General features: G+C 34.9%; 4 protein-coding genes and 1 pseudogene across 4 annotated transcripts; 3 read left to right on the plus strand and 2 right to left on the minus strand.

Annotated features, from left to right (window-relative positions):
• The first annotated feature begins 1,334 nt into the window (after positions 1-1,334).
• LOC106353515 (indole glucosinolate O-methyltransferase 5) lies at positions 1,335-3,230 on the plus strand. The gene is made up of 3 exons (XM_013793283.3): positions 1,335-1,895; positions 2,389-2,761; positions 2,848-3,230. The coding sequence occupies exons 1-3, from the start codon at positions 1,456-1,458 to the stop codon at positions 3,145-3,147; spliced, it is 1,113 nt and encodes a 370-aa protein (XP_013648737.1). The 5' UTR covers positions 1,335-1,455; the 3' UTR covers positions 3,148-3,230.
• A 269-nt stretch (positions 3,231-3,499) lies between these two features.
• On the minus strand, positions 3,500-6,272 carry LOC106355703 (egg cell-secreted protein 1.1). Its single transcript, XM_048760904.1, has one exon. It carries the CDS (start codon positions 4,297-4,299, stop codon positions 3,886-3,888), a length of 414 nt encoding a protein of 137 aa, XP_048616861.1. The 5' UTR covers positions 4,300-6,272; the 3' UTR covers positions 3,500-3,885.
• A 3,207-nt stretch (positions 6,273-9,479) lies between these two features.
• LOC106353514 (5-formyltetrahydrofolate cyclo-ligase-like protein COG0212) lies at positions 9,480-11,418 on the plus strand. Its single transcript, XM_013793281.3, has 5 exons — positions 9,480-9,965; positions 10,045-10,135; positions 10,515-10,741; positions 10,817-10,892; positions 10,983-11,418. Exons 1-5 carry the CDS (start codon positions 9,579-9,581, stop codon positions 11,258-11,260), a joined length of 1,059 nt encoding a protein of 352 aa, XP_013648735.1. The 5' UTR covers positions 9,480-9,578; the 3' UTR covers positions 11,261-11,418.
• Positions 11,419-13,163: 1,745 nt separating this feature from the next.
• On the minus strand, positions 13,164-15,850 carry LOC106355702 (annotated as a pseudogene).
• Positions 15,851-16,814: 964 nt separating this feature from the next.
• Positions 16,815-19,120, plus strand: LOC106353513 (uncharacterized protein At1g76660-like). Its single transcript, XM_013793280.3, has 3 exons — positions 16,815-17,122; positions 17,558-18,527; positions 18,617-19,120. The coding sequence occupies exons 1-3, from the start codon at positions 17,084-17,086 to the stop codon at positions 18,787-18,789; spliced, it is 1,182 nt and encodes a 393-aa protein (XP_013648734.2). The 5' UTR covers positions 16,815-17,083; the 3' UTR covers positions 18,790-19,120.
• Positions 19,121-20,850: the final 1,730 nt, after the last annotated feature.

The following is a 20,850-nucleotide window of genomic DNA, read 5'->3' on the forward strand; positions in this document are numbered from 1 at the left end:
ATATATATAAGTATTCCAATTATTAAATTCAATATTTGTGGTAATATTATATATAATAATAAATATTAAAATTCTAATAAATGCTTTAAGCACACAATTAGTTATAAACAAGTATTTTATAATTTGCTCATTGAAATAAAAAATCTACTCTCTATAAGGCAATACATATTGTTTACAAATGATGTTTGTTTTCATGCTTGATTTAACATTTTATTGTTATTTTATCAATTTTATATGTGATAGATTAATTTTTATTTAATTTAGATATTTTTCTTTATGTTTTACTTCAAAAAATTTGTTTACTTTATGGATTTTATGATGCAATACAATTTTGAACCGAACCCGAAGTGTTATTATCCGAACCCGACCCGTACTAATAAAATTTTAGTATGAGACTTAGAAGCGTAAACCCGAAAATCCAAAAACCCGAAAAACTCGATCCGAATGCCAACGGATACCCGAACGCCCAGGCCTATGTTCAGCTATACACCCTAATGTGTTTGCGTGTTTCACGTGGCTGATTGTTTTAAAGGAATATATTTTGAAAACATCTAGTAGATAGCGTCTAGGCCTGGGCAAAATAACCGGAACCGAAGAACCGAACCGGAACCGAACCGAAATACCCGAAACCGGAACCGGACCAATACCCTCAAATACCCGAACGGTTCCTATATTTTTATATCCGAAATAACCAAACCGAACCGGAACCGAACCGAGAACCGAACAGGTACCCGAATATATAAAAATATTAATTATATATACATATAACATCATTAAATATATATTTTAAATTTAAAATTCTATTAAAAGCATCTTAAAATAGTTTATGATAACTAAATTATTATAAAGTATCCAAACTACCCGAAAGTATCCGAAAGTATCCAGATAGTTTTATCCGAAATATCCAATATAATCCAAAATATCCAATTTTTTTACGTAAATCATCTTAATTATTTGATATTTTACCCTAAATAACCGATATTTTATCCAAATTATCCGAACTACCCGAACTATCCGAACCCGAACCAGATCCAAATGAGAACCGAACCTTTTCCGGATATTTTCCGGTTCCTACATTTACTATCCGAACCGAACCGAACCTGAAACTATCCGAACCGAACCGAACTGAAAATAGGTCAAGTACTAAATGGATCCTCTAGCCCCTATCCGAACTACCCGAAATACCCGAACCGAACCGAACCGAACCGATACCCGAAATGCCCAGGCCTAATAGCGTCAGTGCTAGACGCTTCAGAAGGAACTCCCTCAAAAATCACGTGATCGCCGGCACAATTAATATTATTATTATTATTATTATTGCATATACTTAGCAATTCGACGCCTACAAAAGGAACCACAAAAATAGAAGAAAAAAACATATGCAATAAAAAATCTCCCTCTTCTCTTTCTTTTGATCTAAAAACATTACTTTGACGTAGAAGAAAGCAACAAAAAATGGGATACGTTTCAGACCCTAAATCCATGAATGAGATTAATGGAGATGATGAGACCGAGCTTGGTTTGAGGGCGGTGAGGCTAGCCAATTACATAACCTTCCCAATGGTTTTCAAAGCCGCCATCGAACTTGGTGTCATCGATACTCTCTACTCAGCTGCTCGTGCTGATATGAATGGATCCAGTTCATTCCTCAAACCGTCTGAGATAGCTACTCGGCTTCCTACAACGCCTAGTAATCCTGAAGCACCTGCTTTGTTGGACCGTATGCTTCGTTTACTCGCTAGTTACTCAATGGTCAAATGCCAAATCCTAGATGGTGAGAGGGTTTACAAAGCTGAACCCATTTGCAAGTATTTCTTGAGATACAATATTGAAGAAATAGGAACACTTGCTTCTCAATTCATTCTTGAACTCGACAGTGTCTTCCTCAATACATGGTAATTACTTTCTTGATCTCTTTACAACTCGATACAAAATGTTCAAAAAATTGTTTGACGGTAACTTTATAGACGACTAACGCCAAGACAAATTATTTGGGGCCTAGTTGGAAGTGCAGACGTTAACGAATTATATATCTATTTACTATATATTTTATATTTATATTAGATCTTTGTAATTTTGTGTTTAATTAAAGTTACTTTGATGAAATATAAAAATGAATATACTAAAAAATCAAACAAACTTGTGATCTTTCAATAAGAAACAAAGTTGGAAAGAAAAAAAATCATCACTAAATTTTTAAAAATTATATAATTAAATTAACATAATCTATTTTGATATTACTTGATTTAACCTATCTAGACCCATTTAAAATAATTTAGACCGATTAAATTTTATTTATGATGATTTTACCGACTTGCTCAAACCAATTTATATAATATTGGAAGATACCAAAGAAGAGTTTCTTTGCTTAGTAGTGAAAACTTTCAGGGCACAACTGAAAGATGTGGTGCTAGAAGGAGGAGATGCATTTGCTCGTGCCAACGGTGGGTTGAAGCTCTTTGATTACATGGGAACGGATGAGAGACTAAGCAAACTCTTTAACCGGACTGGATTCAGCGTTGGGGTTTTGCAGAAGTTTCTAGAAGTTTACAAAGGTTTCGAAGGAGTTAATGTGTTGGTTGATGTAGGAGGAGGAGTTGGAAACACACTAGGCTTTGTTACTTCAAAGTATCCAAACATTAAGGGTATTAATTTTGATCTAACTTGTGCTTTGACACAAGCACCTTCTTATCCTAATGTGGAGCATGTGGCTGGAGATATGTTTGTAGAAGTCCCAAGAGGAGATGCTATCATCTTGAAAGTAAGACTAAACAATAAACTCCTACTCGTCTTTAATATGTTAATACTTCTCATCTATGTGTTTTACTTACTTGATATGTTTTATAGCGTATGCTTCATGATTGGAGTGATGAAGACTGTGCAAAGATTCTCAAGAATTGCTGGAAAGCGTTACCGGAGAATGGGAAAGTGATTATCATGGAACTAGTAATTCCAGATGAGGCAGAGAGTGCAGATGTGCAGTCCAACATTGCATTTGACATGGATTTGTTGATGCTCACACAATGCTCTGGAGGAAAAGAGAGATCAAGGGCTGAGTATGAAGCTATGGCTGCAGATTCGGGTTTTGCCAATTGCAAGTTTGTATGCCAAGCTTATCATTTGTGGGTCATTGAGTTCACTAAATAGACTTGAAGTTGTAAGCTTCTCTTATGTTCTAAAATGAGGCTGAACCGTCTCTGGTAATAAAAGTTGTATGGTTCTTGGGTTCACATTTCAATTCAAAACTCGAATAAATAAAAGATGATACCAATAAGTTTCTCTTGTTCTTTGATCTGATGAATCTTTCTTGATTCATTATCCTTGCCTTTTGTTTCTGTCTTTGGCGTTTCTTCATCCTCAACTCAAGGTTGTCTCTTAAGTCTTTCTTGAGCTATCATCCTCAGCTCAAGGTGGTATCTTAAATCTTTCTTGAGCTATCATCTCTAGTCATTGTATCTTGATACTTATTCTCTTTTGCTCTACCACTTCTCTCCTTTTCCACAAATGGTTGTTTCTTGGAAGAGAAGCAATAGTTATCAATTTGACCCAAAAAAAATAGGCAATAGTTATGAATTATGAACTCTTTTACTTGTTGGTATGTTTTTCTACTGTCCCTGGTCTGATCAGGACATAGGGGTAGCTACGTTTTTTGGTGACTGTTCACTGATTTATTAAACATGGAATTTTATGTATGGATTTGAGAAGAAAAGAAGATTATGTTTACAAGATTTGCAAAACCTTGGTTGTACGTAAACTCTCTTTTATTAACGAATAAAAACAGAGAAGCTATTTATCAATAGCCTTCTCCAATTATATAAGATAATCATTTCCCTTAGAAAAAGAAAAGCATAGGCTCTAAATCCAGTAATATGAAGGGTTAGAAGATCAAGCAACCGTAGTAGGCAGTGGTGAGAAGGCAAGAGCATGTTCATCGTGTTCATCATCACAATAACCTTGGAGCATGTCACCTTCTTGAGCAGTGAAACCAAGAACACCAATCATAGTAGGCCAACACTTGCTTCCCACGGTTCTTATAGCACTGCAACACCCTGGGCCAATGTAAGTCTCACCGTTGAGAAAGAACAAGATCAGCTCTCCAGAACAGTGTTGGAGCTGCATCAATGAATCCCAGCAGTAACCTGTTTCTTCATCAAGCCTAAGACGGTACACAAGGCTTGTGGAAGGAGAAGGTGCGCCTACGGTTGGTTTCATGAGAGGTCGTGCTGTCACCGTGGAAGAAGTTACCATGAGCACGAGCATCACAGTGAAGCTAACCGCAAAAGTTGGTTTAGTAGCCATTGATAGGTTCGAGAGAAGAAGGATTAGCTAGTGAGTATGGTTTGATTTGTTTGTAAATGTGATGAGAAGTGAGTGTTAACCTTAGAGAGTTTATATAGAGACACTTGTGGCCTTGACTGTTACAAGTAAATGGTAGAGTGAAAGGGCTAAAGTAAGTAACGATGGAAACTCATTAATCACCTCTGTGGGATAATCAGTGCTTAGTGGCGTAGTGGGTATAATTATTGTAATTAAATCTGCGTTACAAATGTGATGATATATATATTACAACAGTTTAGCAACAAATTCTCATTAGGTACTTAGATGTGTTGGTTTAGGGTCTAATGGGCCGGATCAGGACCATTCAATTTGGTTTAGTACAGTACAGAATGATTGCATTTGGTGAAATTTAAACATTAGTTTTTCACATTAATTAATATTTGGTGAAATTTAAACATTAGTTTTCACATTAATTAATTTATCATAGATTAGAATAATTATTATATAAAACTGATAATTAAAATTAACGTCTAATATTATATGTGTACTGCACTAACCTTTCTATTGAAATTCATGCATGACAATTCTATTTAGAACATTTTTAAAAGGCTTCTCTATGTAAATCATGTTACAATTCTTAAATTATTTTTTCAGTAAATCTGCATAATTTGTATCTCTAGACTCTAGAATCAAATCTCAAATCTTCAGGTATAAAATCTTTAATCTCAATTTAAAAACCTCGTTTTATTCAATTTAACTACAACAGTTCTCCTAATTGGTAAGGTGACCCTTAAAATCTATGCTAATAATAAATTTAGGTTATGGTTTACAATCTTTAGATAATGAATTAATTTTGTTTCTCCACATCCAAGTATGCATGTGTGAACATAACACGTATGTCTAATGATAAAGTTTGACGCACAAGAAATCAAAAGCCAAAATTTTAACTATTTGAAAACTCACAGGCAATAACATAAGTTTAAAAAGCTTATTAAGCTTAGAAGTCTAGAAAACAAAGCATAGAAGCAAAGAAGGGAGATTTGAGACAAATAATAAACGTTCATGAGATATGCAAATCATAAACTTAAGTGCTCAACCTCCGTGAGCCACCGAAGAGTCCAGCATGGGACTTCCCTTGTCATCTCTTTGAGTTGTTACCTTTGTTTCTATGAGCTCATCTGCTTCAATAATGTATACAAATGATTAGCAATAAAATAACTATCTAACAATTGCGTAAGCATCTAGTTAGAACAAAGTGTTGGCTGGTGAAAATAAGTATTAATGTGTGCTAATCACCTGTTATTGCCAATTCCTCCAATGCATCGTTTATTTGTTCATGAATGGTTGTGAAAGGGCTAGATTCTTCTGCATTTCAGGGATGAAGAAAGAGATATGATCATAATAACTTCAGACAAAACATAAACTTAAAGATTACGCCATATGAAATTGACGAGAATTTAAGAAAAAATTGCTCACCTAGTATGTCATGTGCAGACTCTCCCAGAAGTAAACAAGTCTCAAACCTAGTGAAGAAGGCAGACTCCACTTCCTCTCGTTCTTGATTTCCAGCAGCATGTGGTTCAGATTTTTCTAAGTGAAGTAGTTTCTCCGGGGAACTGAAAACAAAAGACTCTTTTCCAGTGGCTGCTGTACTATACTTTATCATTCTTGTTTTGCCTAGTCCAGAGTCTTCAGACAGTGTATGTCCTTCCAGTTTAGTGATAATTTTAGATTCACCCAGCAGTTCCACATCCTTGTTTTCTCTCTGTTTGTTTTCAGCTTCTTCAGGCTCAAAGTCTCCCATAATAAACTGGCTCTCAGAAGCCGTGACAACATCAGAGATATCATGAGACTTAGCAGCTATATAGGCACCAGTGATATTGTCACAGTCAACTTTCTTTCCCACCTCATCTATCCAATAATCACCCAGCAATAGACCTTGTTCAGGAGTTGTGAAAACAACACCATGAGACACTACTGCTTCATCACTGTGATGGTTCACTGAATCAGCTGCAAGCGTCTTTTCATTTTGGCTGACTTGTTCCATCATCATGAAGTTCCTCTCTGGAGTAGTGAATACATCTGAATTCTCCAGAACCGCTGTGATTAATTAAACGTTATAAAGACATTGGATTAGAGAAAAACTAAGTTAACCATAAAACCAAAAAAAAAAAAAAACTCAAAACAAATGAATAAGAGTACATACCTTCTGTTGCTTCTGCTAACTTAGCTACAAAGCTATGCTCCTTCAGCACAGATTCCTCACTGTTTTCAGCATCTTCTTCGGTAGCAAGTGTTGAAATAGTCTCATTAACAAGGATAGGTCCAGTAGGCAAGCTCGCTGCTAACTGTACCAACGAAGGAGATGGAGTAGTTTCCACAAATAGCTCAGATTCAGGGTTGCACTCCATGATTGTGTCTGCACCCTCAATGTCAGTTACTGAGTCAACATGTGGAGAGTCCCGTTTGCTTTTCTTTGATGTCCCTTGTGTGGCATCTAGACCTGCAACATTCTCTGCACCTTCAGTTTCATTTGAATCAGCAATGGTGTTTTCACCTAAATCCAGAGAAGAATCATGATGGCTTTGATACTGGCTTGAGCCAGACTTACTATTACCAGGTCTCTCCTGTGTAGACTCTCCCAGAAGCAAACAAGTCTCAAACCTAGTGAAGAAGGCAGACTCGTCACTGAAATCCACTTCTTTTCGTTCTTGCTTCTCAGCAGTGTGTGGCTCAAATTCCCCCATAATAGACTGGCTCTCAGAAACAGTGACAACATCAGACATATCATGACATTTAGCATTTTTATTGGCACCAACGAAATTGTCACAGTGAACTTGCAACTCCAAAGCCTTCTTTTCTTCACTTCTTGCAGCTTCTTCCAGCTCAGAAAATGGATGTCTTTCTGGAATGTTGGGAACATCAGACTCATCAGGAAACTCGACAGGCGCCTTGTGCATCTCAGTGGATAATCCAAGTTCCTCATAGAACTGTGCCGGCTTTTTTACACTTACTCCTTCATTTTGGCTGTTATTGAGAACATCAGATTCAACGGGAGATTCTGTGGCTGTATGTTCCTCTTGCTTTCCCACCTCTTCTCTCCCAGAATCACCCATCAATAGAACTTGTTCAGGGGTCGTGAAAACAACACCGTGAGAGTCTCCTACCTCTTCACTGTGGTGATTCACTGACTTAGATGCAATCGTCTTACCATTTTGGCTGAGTTGTCCCATCTTCATTAACTTCCTCTCTGGGGTAGTGAACACATCTTCATCTTCGAGGACACTACTAGCAGCGTTGTTAACTGGTACATGTTGTGATAAAGCGCTGACCTCATCCAGCGTCTCTCGGTTTACACAATGACCAACACTGAGACGACCAACCTTACAGATGTCCGCTTGTTCTTCAGACAAGTCTCCATGTCGGTTTGCTGATAGCTCCATCTCATTAGGCATGCCTAGCTCGGACTCAGGGTTGCTCACACAATGACCAACACTCATACAACCCTCCTTACTAATCTCCATTTCTTCTTCTACAGTGCTATTCTCAGTGTTGTATTCAGAGGTGACAAGAGCTTCATCATCAGCAGAGGCTCCATCTCGTTGATTTTCAATAACTGAACATCTACTCAGTATATTACTCATTGTTTGAGTCCTTACCGGAGTTGTCTGATCCGTGAAAAGAGAAGTGAGTCTGTTAGCCATCTCGATGTTCTTCAGATTAGCAGGGATGCCAGGCTTCTTGCATAGGCCTTGTAGTTTCCTCCTCTTCATTCCATGAAAATCCATCATCTTCAATGTTTTTCAGATATAATTTTGTTATGTGAGTGTCTCGCCAATTTTGCTGTCCTATTTTATAAGATGGGTAACGAAAAGACTCGCTTAACGTAGAATTTTTAAATATAAAAAATAATTAATATTTAGTTATTATAAACACGTCACTTAATTCAACTAAACACTTTCCCATAACTATATTTAAGTGCGTTGACGATATATACATTTAGACTACCTCTATAATAAATTTTTTCTATAAACCAATAGTTATTCAATACATTCAAGTATTTTTGAAATTTAGTACTATAATTTATCAACTCTAATTAATTAAAACTGCTTTGGAAACCTAAAGAAAAACAATAATAGTAATTATTAGAAAAGCTGGCAAATGATTTAATGTAGAAATTTTGGTAATGTGATCGTTCAAGCTCAGTTTGCTGTCATTTTTGTACGATGGAGAGAACGTGTACGTTTGACTTTCATGGGAAAAGACTCGCGGAAGTTAATTTAATACTTTTACAGAAATTTTAAATATAATTAATTTTTAGATAGTAGTTGTAAAAACTACTCCTACATCACATATTTATCTTAAATATTTGTTCCATAACTATAAACCAATAGGCATTCATTCATTTCAAATTTCACAATAAGTATTTTTGAAATTTACAATGTTCAGCAGTAATTAATTAAACTACATCAGGTACAAAAAAAAAATTAATTAAACTACATCGAAAACCAAAACAAAAATCAATACATATTTTCATAAAAAAACTATTCCTCCTGTTCCCAAAAGTAAGATTTTTCTAGAGTTATTTTTTGTTCTAAAGTAATAGATTTTCAAGCATTTTTAATGGTTAATGTTGATAAATTGTATATTTTTAAGAAACGTTAATTGAATATATTTGAATTGATTAAATATTATTGGTTGATAGTTATTAAAAAATTTATAGTGAAATAAAAATAAATTAAATTGTAAACATTTATTATATTTTTAATAAGCGTGGATACTCTATAATTTTTTTTTTCGGGAACGGAAGGAAAGTAGAAAACAAAATGAAGGGTTTAAATTGGATATGGTCAAAGTTGAGAGAATTTTCTCATTAAATTTTCGAAGAAATTATTTTATTCTCTACATTATTCAATAAGTTTAAATAATATTTTTGAAATTTAAAAATTAATTGTTCAACAGTAATTAATTTGCAGATTAACCTCTTTTTTAAAATAGTCTTCATTACAAAAAAAAAATACAAAACTAGAATAACAAAAACTAAGGGTGATACGATAACAAACTAAGTGTTTTTCAGTAAACTTTTGAAGACAAATTAAACACTCTATGCCGATTATATATTTTTTAAACATTACTGTATAAGATTAATAAAAGGTGTATTAAATAGGTAAACCTCTAGAGAAGAAAGAAGGTTTTATGGAGTAATTTTGAGCGGGAACTGAAACAAACAACCCCAACCTTTAAGCCGCTTCTTCCTTATCTTTAACAAAAACACTGACAAAGCTGAGACCTTTCGAAAAATGGTGATACGATTATCATCCGGAATCGCAGCTAATCCTCGTTTTCAACTCAACCCCTTCTTCAATCCCCAGAAACCCACTTCTCTCCACGCCCAAATCGTACCACTGAGGAGGAAGAACTTCTCCAAAATCGGCGACGGCGACGCTTTCGATGCTGTAGCTTACGAGTCAGAGCGTCTGAGTCTCGACGCGGCCGCGATGGAAAACATGGCCGAGACGGCGAGAAAGGAGATCGAATCTGATCAAGAAACCGACCCGAAAGCGTGGAAATGGATAATCCGAAAGAAGATGTGGGATCTGATGGAAGCTCGGAACTACGCTATGAACCCTAGACCAGTTCATCATCGTATCCCTAACTTCGTCGGCGCTCCGGCTGCAGCCGCGAAAGTACGCGACTTCAGTTCTCACCTTCTGGGTTTTGTTTGGAATATGTTAAAGTTTCAAACTTTACGTTATTTTGTTGCAGTTAGCTGAGCTTGACGCCTTTCGTACGGCTAATGTCGTCAAGGTTAATCCTGATTCGCCGCAGAAGCAAATCAGGTTTCTTACACTCTCTGGTTAGTCTTAATGTTTCATTGTCAGAAAGTTAACTCCTTTTGGAGATTGTGTTATGTATCTAAGTGTTTCATTGTCGGAGATTTATGAAAGTTAACTCCTTTTAGAGAATGTGTTATGTATCTAAGTGTTTCACTGTCGGGGATTCATGAAAGTTAACTCGTTTTAGACATTGTGTGATGTATCTAAGTGTTTAATTGTTGGAGATTTATGAAAGCTAACTCCTTTTAGACGTTGTGTTCTGTATCTAAGTGTTACACTGTCGGAGATTTATGAATGTTATAACTCCTTTTAGAGATTGTGTTCTGTATCTAAATGTTTCATTGTCGGAGATTTGTGAAAAGTTAACTCCTTTTAGACATTGTGTTATGTAATGTGTAGGTGAGAAGAAGCTGTTGACTCCTCAGCCTAGGCTAAGAACAGGGTTCTTCTCTGTACTAGAATCTGTTTTTTTGAAGCCTGACACGATCAGAGAAGCTTGCACCTCTGTAGGAGTGGCCAAGTACGGAAGAGCGATTGGTCTCGATGAGAAAATCAAAGTGGATCTCATTGTCATCGGCTCTGTTGCTGTTAACCCTCAAACGGGTGCTCGGTTAGGGAAGGGAGAGGTGACTCTTACTATCTTACAACTCTCAAATTCTATTGAAAGTTCAGTTTAACCAAACATATGATAATGTGTTCAGGGTTTTGCGGAACTTGAATATGGAATGTTGCGTTACATGGGAGCTATTGATGATTCCACACCCGTTGTTACAACCGGTATGTAAAATTTAGAATTAACTTTGTAAAACTTTCTCTTGTTTTTATCTCGGTGGTGGCACATGAAGCTTTTTTCCTTTCTCTTTGCAGTACATGACTGTCAGCTCGTGGATGATATACCACTAGAGAAACTGGCGATTCACGACGTTCCTGTGGATATCATATGCACTCCTACTCGAGTCATTTTCACAAATACTTCTATCCCCAAACCACAAGGAATCTATTGGGACAAACTGTCGCCGGAGAAGCTGCAACAGATTAGGATTCTGAGAGAGCTAAAGAGGCGGTTGGAAAAGGAGACTGGCTGTAAACTTCCGACCGGACCATCAGAGAAGTTACCTCCCACGGCTGACCGCAAAAGCCGATAACTAACGACTGGTTGCTTTTGGTAACTGTTGTATACTTTATCCAGTGATTTGAGTGGTAAAAATGTAATATAAACTACAAGAAGGAATATAGCATATTGACTTGAAAGACGTTGAGCTGAGCGGTGAGACTAAAGTATAAATTGTGTGTGCTTTATCAATTCCAAATTACACGTTGAAAACTGAATTTTTAAAAACAAAATAGCCTTTTTGCCACGTTATGCTACTCGTCTTCTTTCCACCATTTTGGACCACTTTAGGCCTTTGTAAAGCCCACCCCCACCATGTAGTAAGCAATGCAGGGATGTCACCTGAAGAAAGCATGTGATTTTAATTATTTTCTAAGATGATAGTATGTCAAAACAGATATTTTGTTTAAGTTTAACTAGATACAAACCCGTGTTGTGCGCAGATATTTTTGTTTAAGTTTAACTAGATACAAATCTGCGTTGTGCGGGGATATTGTTTTGTCAAATCTTCATTAAAATTATTCGGATTAGCCCTGAACATTTGGATCTTGGTTTTAGTTTCGGTTTGTTTCTACAGGTGTAGGATCTGTTCGGGTATTTAGAAAATTTGGTTCGGCTCCAGTTTAGTTTTTGGTTTTTGGTTTGGTTAACAAAGATAGGAATTTGCTAATATCCGAGATAATTAAGATCACATTTGGCTCTGGTTCGGTTCCAGGGTTTTGATTAATTTTGGTTTAGAATTATAAAATTTGGGTATCTTTTTATTAAATATCATAATTGTTTTTTGTTTTCGAATCAAAATTTAATAATTCAGATTTTATATTTTTGGATAAAAAGGTTCTGGTAATTCAGTTTTATTTCGGTTTATAAATATTATTTCAATTTTTTTATTATTTTAAAACTAAATATAGTTAATATTTTTAAGTATGTAAGTTCTATTATAATAATTTATATACCCATTTGGGGTTCCGATTATGTTTCGGAGTTTTGGTTTTTGGAGATATATGATTTGCTTGGTAGAATCCAAACTCAACATATTTTTTGGTTCTGCTCTTCGGCCCAAGATAAATGTGCTCATGTCTATTCAGATTATTTTATACAATTTTTAAATTTATAGTTTAAATTTGTGCTATGTAATATGTGGATATATATATATATAATAATGTTAATTAATACATCTATATAAGATATTTTCTTAACATCTATAAAATTTATTTGTATTATAATATGTTTTGTACATGATATGTTAGTTTATAATATTATTTTCTATAAATTAAGGAGGTAATTTTGTTTTAAGCTTATATGTTTTTAAATTACAGTTTAAAAATATTTATTTTAAAATAATTAAAATATTTATTTTAAAATAATTAAAATGGTTAATAATGTTAACCGATTTTTTAATATTATTTTTTAATTTCGAGTTTTATTAAACTTTTAAACATTTTTATTATCAGAATGTATTATTATCAGATATTTTTTATTTAAAATATTTTTTATGGTTGGTTTGCAGCAGTTCAAGAATGGTCAGTTTGTTGTCTTCCTTGCGTCAAAAAAAGATTTCAAAAGAAAAAGTCTGTTTCTAAGAAAAAGCGCAAGCGGGAGAAGCTCAAGCAAGGAGTCCCTGCTCCTGGAGAACAAAATCCAGATTACATTCACTCCTTGCCTTGTTTAAAGCTGGACAAAGGAGTCCCTGAGTCCTTGCAGTTTTTTGGTTTGTTTTCATAACTTTTTTCTTTGTGTCATAAGCTAAGCTGGAGAAGAAGTTGTCTTCTCTTAGTTTTGAATGTTATTACAAAAAGTATTGTTCTTGGAAGGTTAAATGGACATGCATCAAACTTCAGCTTCAGCTACAAAGGTAACAAAAAAATATAATAATCAGAGCATTTCACAAAAAGCCTCTAATGTTACCATAAGAGAAGAAAGTTCGTTTATCCGCTCTAATGGATTAACTGCCGTCTTCTCTTGTGTTGCAGCTTACACCCATGAAGCATCTCCAACCAAAGTTGTGCATGACTGTATATATGTCATCCTTCTCCAGATGAAGAATATATGCATGATGCATTTAATCTATTACAAATCTTAAAATGTTACACAGTTGAATACAAATAAACATATGAACTAAACTTTATTAAGGAGAAAGGGTATCCTTAACTTCAATCCAGCTCTGTTTTTGAAACTTTTTAACATCATTCTTTTCATCTAGCTCTTCAACATTATAGTATCTTCACAATTTCCAGAAGAAGTATGTAGGCTACAAAGCAGAACATGAACTGTAGCGTTAAAAGGATTGATCTTTAGAATGATATGCACAGATTTTTGAGTGAGATCAATATTTCCTTGAGTTTTACATACATAGAGTAGGGTCTTCCACACGACTACATCAGGTTCCAACTTCATTTCATTGATGAGTTTAACAGCTTCATCTAAATGTCCAGCACGAGCTAGCAAGTCGACTACACAAGAGCAATGTTTTTTTTCCAGTGCAATCTCATGTTCACTTTGCATGAATGATCAAGCCATCTTCCACCTACCCAACATGACTACAGGCAGTAAGAACACCGACAAAGGTTACATGGTTTTGGCTCCAGCCTGAACTTTTCATTTCCTTGATAATGTGAGAGCTTCTTCTCCAAATCCAAACTGTGCATATCCAACTAACAAAGTGCTCCACAAAACTATATTTTTGTTGTACATTGAATAAAATATCCTTTTCGTTTTCTCCAATGACCCAAACTTTACATACATATCAATGAGTCTTTTTGTCATAATTCTTTTAAGAACCAAGCCAATTTTTAGATTATAGCAATGGACTTGATTTTCTAGTTTCAAAGATAAAATTTTCACACAGGCACGTAACAGAAGATTACACCTGGTTATGTGATTTGGATTTCATCATCTTAACAATTCACCTCTGCTGATTGTTCATGTCGCAAACATGCCGTCTGAATAGCATTCCAAGAAACAAAATCTGCTTTGTTTCTAAAATCTTCAAACATCCTTAAACAACAGTACAAATCAAAGAAGTAGCTGTACATTGTAAGTAAGAGTTGCAAACTGAAAGATCTATCACCAAACTATATTTGATGATGAAAGAATGAATGTATGATCCACCATTAATGAAATCGAGTCTGGCCACAAACATAACATATATAAACTTGACCAAAACCAAAACTTATGATGCACCATTCATGAAAACGTTAATCAGTCAATCTACCCGTTTCCGGATTCAAAACCCTAACTCTAGTTTAAACCAAAATAACCTGAATCAGATGAAAGTCTCGAAGGCTGAATTATCAGTTAGGTTCAGACGTTGAACAACAACGACATGATTTCTAGATAATTTGTTTGTAGAATTTGTTTAATTTAATAAGATAGTTAAGAAAAAAATCATAACTTACGATAAATACATATCATATAGCGTGTTTGTATACTTAGTCATAACATATTTAATAAGTCCAAATTTAAAACACGCCACAGTAATTTCATATAGAATTATGTTTTAATAGATTAGATGGCATCAGCAAAACACTCTAACAACGACCAGTTTTTCCAAATGCTGCATTTTCGTAAAAACTACCATAACTCAAGACATGTGATGTGTGTTTATTAGAAAACAAGAAAGTACATGTGATGTGGTATAAAGCTTATGAGTAATGATTACAATTTTTCAACTAAATGATAACTAGTTTACAAAAAAAAAAACTAAATGATAACTTGTATTCACTTGAGTTGTAAATAGTTTTTGTTATGGGTTAATATTTTTTTTCAAAAAGAGCTATTTACTGGATTTCTTATAAGTTTTAATCTACGAGATGTGGATAGGTCCCACTCCAGAACCCAAAAAAGATGCAAATCCAACAACTGGGTACAATGCTATTAGTAGGCCCTCCTCTTTTTCCTCTGCTTTATTGGTACCCTCAAAACCTTGAGACAATTCATAGAGATCAAATCAAAAATTTATAGAGAAAATAATCACTTTTTAATCCATTCGGTTGACAATATATGATCCATAGAACTTGCAATATATAAGTAGAACAACATGTAATTTGATCCAAAAAAAAAAAAGTAGAACAAGATGTATTTACACATATTTTAATGCATATACTTGTTTTGTGCCTAATCCTGCTAATTTCTTTTTCTTATAATCCAAAGAATATTTCCTTTTGTTACCCAAACTTTCTAAATCCAAGCTTTGTTTTCAAACTATCAAAGCCAAAATAACCACACCTTACTCACTTAGCAAGTACACTGATTCTAGACGTGTTCCTAGAAAAAAAAAGAGAGAAGACAATAGTTTGTTGACTTTTACATGTTCTCCTTAACCCTGTCATTAGTAAAGTCCTTCACGTGCTCATGGAATCAACTTTTACAGGGGTTTCAGAAGTCTCATTAAACCACATAATAACCTACTTAAATACATTGACTAAACCTTAAAACTTTAGTTTTATTTTTCTAAAAATAAGGAGAAGAACTAAATATCGAGAACTCTTACAGTTTTCCATGTTTTTGCTATTTTCTAGGGGTGTTCAATCCGGATATCGGTTCGGTTTCGGTTCGGTTTTTTCGGTTTTTCGGTTAGTAAAATACAACTACCATTCTAAATCCATATTTACTTCGGTTCGGTTCGGTTTATATACCGTCGGTTTTCGGTTTATTCTGTTTTATACCAAAAAACATAGTTATTTATTTTGGAATCATATTATATGAATTTTAAAGTCACGTTATCAACACATTCATTTATTAAAAAACATTATATGTTTAAATAAAAGAACAAAAATAAAAAATGTTTCTATCATCTAATAAAATAATCAAATCTATAATTAAAATCAAAGCTCAAAATTTTGATAATAAAAATAAAAAACAAAAAATAAAACAGAAGCACGAAGCACAAAAGAAAAGTTTTTCTATTCTTTCATATTTAGCATTCATCAAAGTCATGTTTCTTCTATTAAACATGAAACTCTATTCGTTTATAGATAAAAAAAATTGTGAAGAATTTCCACTAATTGTTATCATCAAATTTATAATCTTTATTTCAATTTAGTCAATGCTAAATTAAAACAAAAAGATCAAAAGAAGACTAAGAAAATAAAAAGCATCTTTGCGATGAATTGTTATTTAATTATAGTTCAAGTGTTTTACAAATCAGGACTTTTTTATTACTGTAAAAAATATGGTAATAGTTATTAGCAAAAAAAAAAAACTTATGATTTTCATACGTCGTTATAAAATATATACATATTTACATGTTTCTATTTTTTTATCGGTTTATTCGGTTTATTCGGTTTTATCGGTTATATACCGAACCATATCCAAATCCTACGGTTTTTTAAAAATCATATCCATTCGGTTTGTATGGTATATACCAAATCCAAACCATATTATCTATTTCGGTTCGGTTCGGTTGGGTACGGTTCGGTTTTGCCATATTGAACAGCCCTACTATTTTCTTCAAAGACTAAAGACAAGTGAGAGAGGTAACATTAACATAGATATTTCCTTTTTCATTTTCACTTTTCTTCTTTTCTCTTTTGTGTGTGTGTTTTGTCTTTATGGTCACATTTCTGATTAAAATAGTAATGCTTTTCTTTTCTACTATTCTCTTCCAAAAAACCTCCCCTCTTTCTTACCTCATCCTCCTTCATTTTTTCGTTCTTAATCAGTGAAAAATAAAGCTTTCAACTTTGTCTTTCCCAAACCTTTAATAATCTTTTTACCCCCTTTTTTTCTTTTTGTGTGTTTCCTCTGGATCGTATCAGTAAGGTGAAAGAAACTGTGAAAATAATGGATTAAACCCAGATGAGAGTACGTCTCTGATCTGATAAAAGCAGTGGTTTCTGACGAACAGACATACCTAATGGGCTCAGAGCAACATAGGTTTCCTCAGCACGAACAGGTGTCTCTTCATTTCTCTCTGTCTCTCAGTTCTGAGCTTTTAAGTTCCTGTTTGCTTGCTTATTAGATCTGACTACTTCACACTAATCTACTTGATGAAGCAATGTTCTTTTAGGGTTTATGTTAAAGTCTTCCCCTTTTGATCCATTCTGTTGTTGTAAAGCTAAAGGGTTACTGTTATCACTTTTCATGATTGAGAATTGAACAAAAAGTTTACATCTTTCCTTCGAAATTGAGAAAAAAAAAAATCAAAACTTTAACAGTTTATGATCTTAGATTCGATGCGTGTAAGCTTATAAAGATTACCCCTTTTCTTGAAAAAACCATTACCCTTTTGGATCCGTAAGCAGTACATAGCATTGTAGAAACAGCTGATTCACTATCAGAGATCTCTAATGGGTTTGTTCCTTAAGAAAGAGTGTGTGTTCTTGTGCAGAGGAAAAGGTGGGAAGGCTGTTTTGAAGTGTTGTCTTGTTTCAAGTCACAAAAAGGAGGAAAAAGAATAGTACCCGCCTCTCGCATTCCCGAAGGCGGCAATGCCTCATCCTCACAACCCAATGGAACTCACCAAGCTGACCAAGCTACAGGAGGAGTCAACTTATCACTTCTAGCTCCACCTTCCTCCCCCGCTTCCTTCACCAACTCTGCTCTTCCTTCAACAGCTCAGTCACCAAACAACTGCTACTTATCCCTCGCTGCAAACTCACCAGGAGGTCCTTCTTCGAGCATGTACGCCACAGGACCTTACGCTCACGAAACCCAATTAGTCTCACCGCCTCCTGTCTTCTCCACGTTCACCACTGAGCCTTCCACCGCTCCTTTCACCCCTCCTCCGGAGCTTGCTCATCTCACTACACCTTCTTCGCCTGATGTCCCTTACGCTCGCTTCTTGACTTCCAAGAACTCTGGCAAAGGTCATTACAATGATCTTCACTCTACCTACTCTCTTTACCCTGGTAGTCCAGCCAGCTCTCTCAGATCACCGATCTCTCGAGCTTCCGGAGACGGGCTACTGTCCCCTCAGACCGGTGTCTCCACGCCTTTGCAGGAGTCTAACTTCTTCTGTCCTGAAACGTTTGCTAAGTTTTACTTGGATCATGATCCTCAGAACGGTGGGAGGTTAAGCGTGTCCAAGGATTCAGATACTAGTCAGAATAGGCAGACGAGAAGTCCCAAGCGAGATATGGAGGAGCTGGAAGCTTATAGAGCTTCCTTTGGGTTTAGTGCCGATGAAGTTATTACAACTAGTCAGTACGTTGAGATCACTGATGTGATGGATCATTCTTTGCTCTCTCCAAGAGATGGACAGAAGCTACTTAGAAGAGAAGCGAACTTGCTTAGTCAGACAAGTCCCAAATCAGAAGCTGGTGTTGATCCACCAAAGTCATCTTCAAATGGTTACAAAGGTGTGTGAGTGAACACATTGTTGAGCCGTTCCTTTTATCATTAGTTGTTGCATTGTGTGTCTTATTGTTTCATGTTGTGTGGCTTTTAGATCACAAACCAAGAAATGGTATTCATGCGGATGAAGAGGCTTTGTTATCGAGAGTGGGGTCTGTGAAAGGAAGCAGAAGCTATCCCACTGGTTTCTCAAGCTCTGATGCAGAGATTGAATACAGGAGAGGAAGAAGCTTAAGAGAAGGCAGGGAGAACAGACGCAGGAGATAGCCTGACCAAGAACAACAACAGGCAACAAAGCCAGCTTGTCTGTTCTAGTGATGTTAACTCTTGAGATAGAATCTAGTTTTTAAGTATATAGATATATATAAATACAGATGGTTTGTAGTTGAATGATGTGATATATTAGCAAGCAAGTGTGAGAAAAGTGAATGGTTGTTTTAGTTTGTCATGGGTTTTTTGTAAGGCCCCCATGTTTCTTCTAATTGCAGCAATCTATTTAAGGTTTTTCTAGTGTCATGTTCTCCTTTTGAAGCATTTTGTTAAGATGTTAAATTGGAACTTGTTAATGTTAATATTATCTTATCATTTCTGTACTATATATTAGAGAAACACTGTACTATAATATAAGCTTATATATATGTTCTCTGTTCTCCATTAGTTTTCACATCTACATTGAGTCATTGACGTGTGAAACTGTATCTAGATAAAATTATCAAATTAGTATTTAGAGAAATTAGGACTTATATACACGGATTTTACAGAAATTAGGCAACTACCATGCAACTGTTCCAACTAAATTAATATCATTTCACCCCTACAAGCAAACAAATTTACTCTAGTCTATTCTACATAGAGTGTCAGAAGCAATCACTAGACATGCCTATTACAGGCCATGTATGGAAGGTTCATATAAATTTAAATATTTTTCCATTAAAAATAGAGAAACTAAAAAGCCATCATTTACGGTTTCGATTTTTTAAACCATTTCTAAATAGTCATATTCCCCAAATCCTTCTTCTTTATTTCATACGAAAATCATAATTTTCTCCAAAGACCACCAAAACTAGAAAATTTACAGTAGACGGTTTGGAGCAAATTCCACTTCCAGAATGCATGTTTGTAGCCAGAGAAGAATTGATTGGCGAAAGATTTAACAAAACCACAAGCCGGAGAGGATTGGGTCTATAATCTACGCTCTAGATCCAGAAGATATTGACTTCCGCACGACGTTTGGGAATATCATTTCCACATGCGGATCCATTGGTGTTGATTGATTCAGATAGCGAGTCGGATTCTGGGTGCTATGACTCCCAAGCAGTAGAAAAACAAGAGCGAGAAGTCATACCGCCTCCGCTCGTATTATTTATTCAGTATTGTGTGAATCAAACACATTCTGAAGAGCCAGATGAAGAAGCAAAGGTGAGTAATCACAAACATAAACCTCTCGAGAATCTATGTGTGTTAATAACAATTTTGCCCGTATCAAAGTAGTAGTAGCATTAAAGTGACTATGTTAAAGTAATAGTTCTTAAAGTGCAAATTATTTCTTCAATTTACAATTAAGATATGAAGTAGATGCTATCTAATAATCTTTTAGTCTTAATCATTTCAGTTATAATCTTCAAATATCTTCAAGCGTCTATAGTAGAAAATTATGTTCTATGTGGATGTTTTCTTAGATATAACGTCTAAGATTTTTAGTAGATGTCACGTATGAACATGTAAAACAATTAGTGACCACACCTCATGTTAGGGTAGATCACTCATCTGCCTGACAGTATAGGTTGCTACTGATTGTATTACTATATCAACATGAAATTTTTGGAATAAAGCTTAAGTGTTTGTATCATATACATTAACCAAAGCTTCTACTGTTTATTAGATTGTGAATCAGATCTTATCTAGATGCTATGGAACTTGAAGTGATTGAGTCTTTTCGTAACTTTCCATTTGGGATGATTATATCAACAGCTGAGAATCTGTTGGAACCAAATGCGATTATAGTTGTTAACGAGACGACAAAGTTGCCGATAAGTTTATTCTTACCCGTAATATATAGTGATTGTATCTAATATATCTTGTTAACAAAACAAATACATATATCTCCTTTGTGTAAAGTATAACGAGTTGTATTATCGGTGAAATGTTCTTTTAGATGGTTCTTTTTTGATGCAGTCATCAATAACTCGACTGATATAGATTTGATAAGATGTTGGTCATTCCGGTTGATTGGCTTATAGTTGGAAGGGATGCTAGCACAATGTAGATTTTTTCTAAAGTGGGTTGTTTATCCACTGACATATATTGTTTGAATCCATAATATTTTGT

Source organism: Brassica napus, chromosome C6, assembly GCF_020379485.1.
Source record: "Brassica napus cultivar Da-Ae chromosome C6, Da-Ae, whole genome shotgun sequence".
In the NCBI taxonomy this organism is placed as follows: Eukaryota; Viridiplantae; Streptophyta; class Magnoliopsida; order Brassicales; family Brassicaceae; genus Brassica; species Brassica napus.

Excerpts from the sequence above, each read along its gene's own strand:
- LOC106353515 (XM_013793283.3), top strand. The coding sequence starts at position 1,456 with ATGGGATACGTTTCAGACCCTAAATCCATGAATGAGATTAATGGAGAT. Across the intron at positions 1,896-2,388 it reads AGTGTCTTCCTCAATACATG|GGCACAACTGAAAGATGTGG; the intron begins GTAATTACTTTC and ends GAAAACTTTCAG. Across the intron at positions 2,762-2,847 it reads GAGATGCTATCATCTTGAAA|CGTATGCTTCATGATTGGAG; the intron begins GTAAGACTAAAC and ends TATGTTTTATAG.
- LOC106355703 (XM_048760904.1), bottom strand. The coding sequence starts at position 4,299 with ATGGCTACTAAACCAACTTTTGCGGTTAGCTTCACTGTGATGCTCGTG.
- LOC106353514 (XM_013793281.3), top strand. The coding sequence starts at position 9,579 with ATGGTGATACGATTATCATCCGGAATCGCAGCTAATCCTCGTTTTCAA. Across the intron at positions 9,966-10,044 it reads CTCCGGCTGCAGCCGCGAAA|TTAGCTGAGCTTGACGCCTT; the intron begins GTACGCGACTTC and ends ATTTTGTTGCAG. Across the intron at positions 10,136-10,514 it reads CAGGTTTCTTACACTCTCTG|GTGAGAAGAAGCTGTTGACT; the intron begins GTTAGTCTTAAT and ends TGTAATGTGTAG.
- LOC106353513 (XM_013793280.3), top strand. The coding sequence starts at position 17,084 with ATGGGCTCAGAGCAACATAGGTTTCCTCAGCACGAACAG. Across the intron at positions 17,123-17,557 it reads GGTTTCCTCAGCACGAACAG|AGGAAAAGGTGGGAAGGCTG; the intron begins GTGTCTCTTCAT and ends GTTCTTGTGCAG. Across the intron at positions 18,528-18,616 it reads ATCTTCAAATGGTTACAAAG|ATCACAAACCAAGAAATGGT; the intron begins GTGTGTGAGTGA and ends TGTGGCTTTTAG.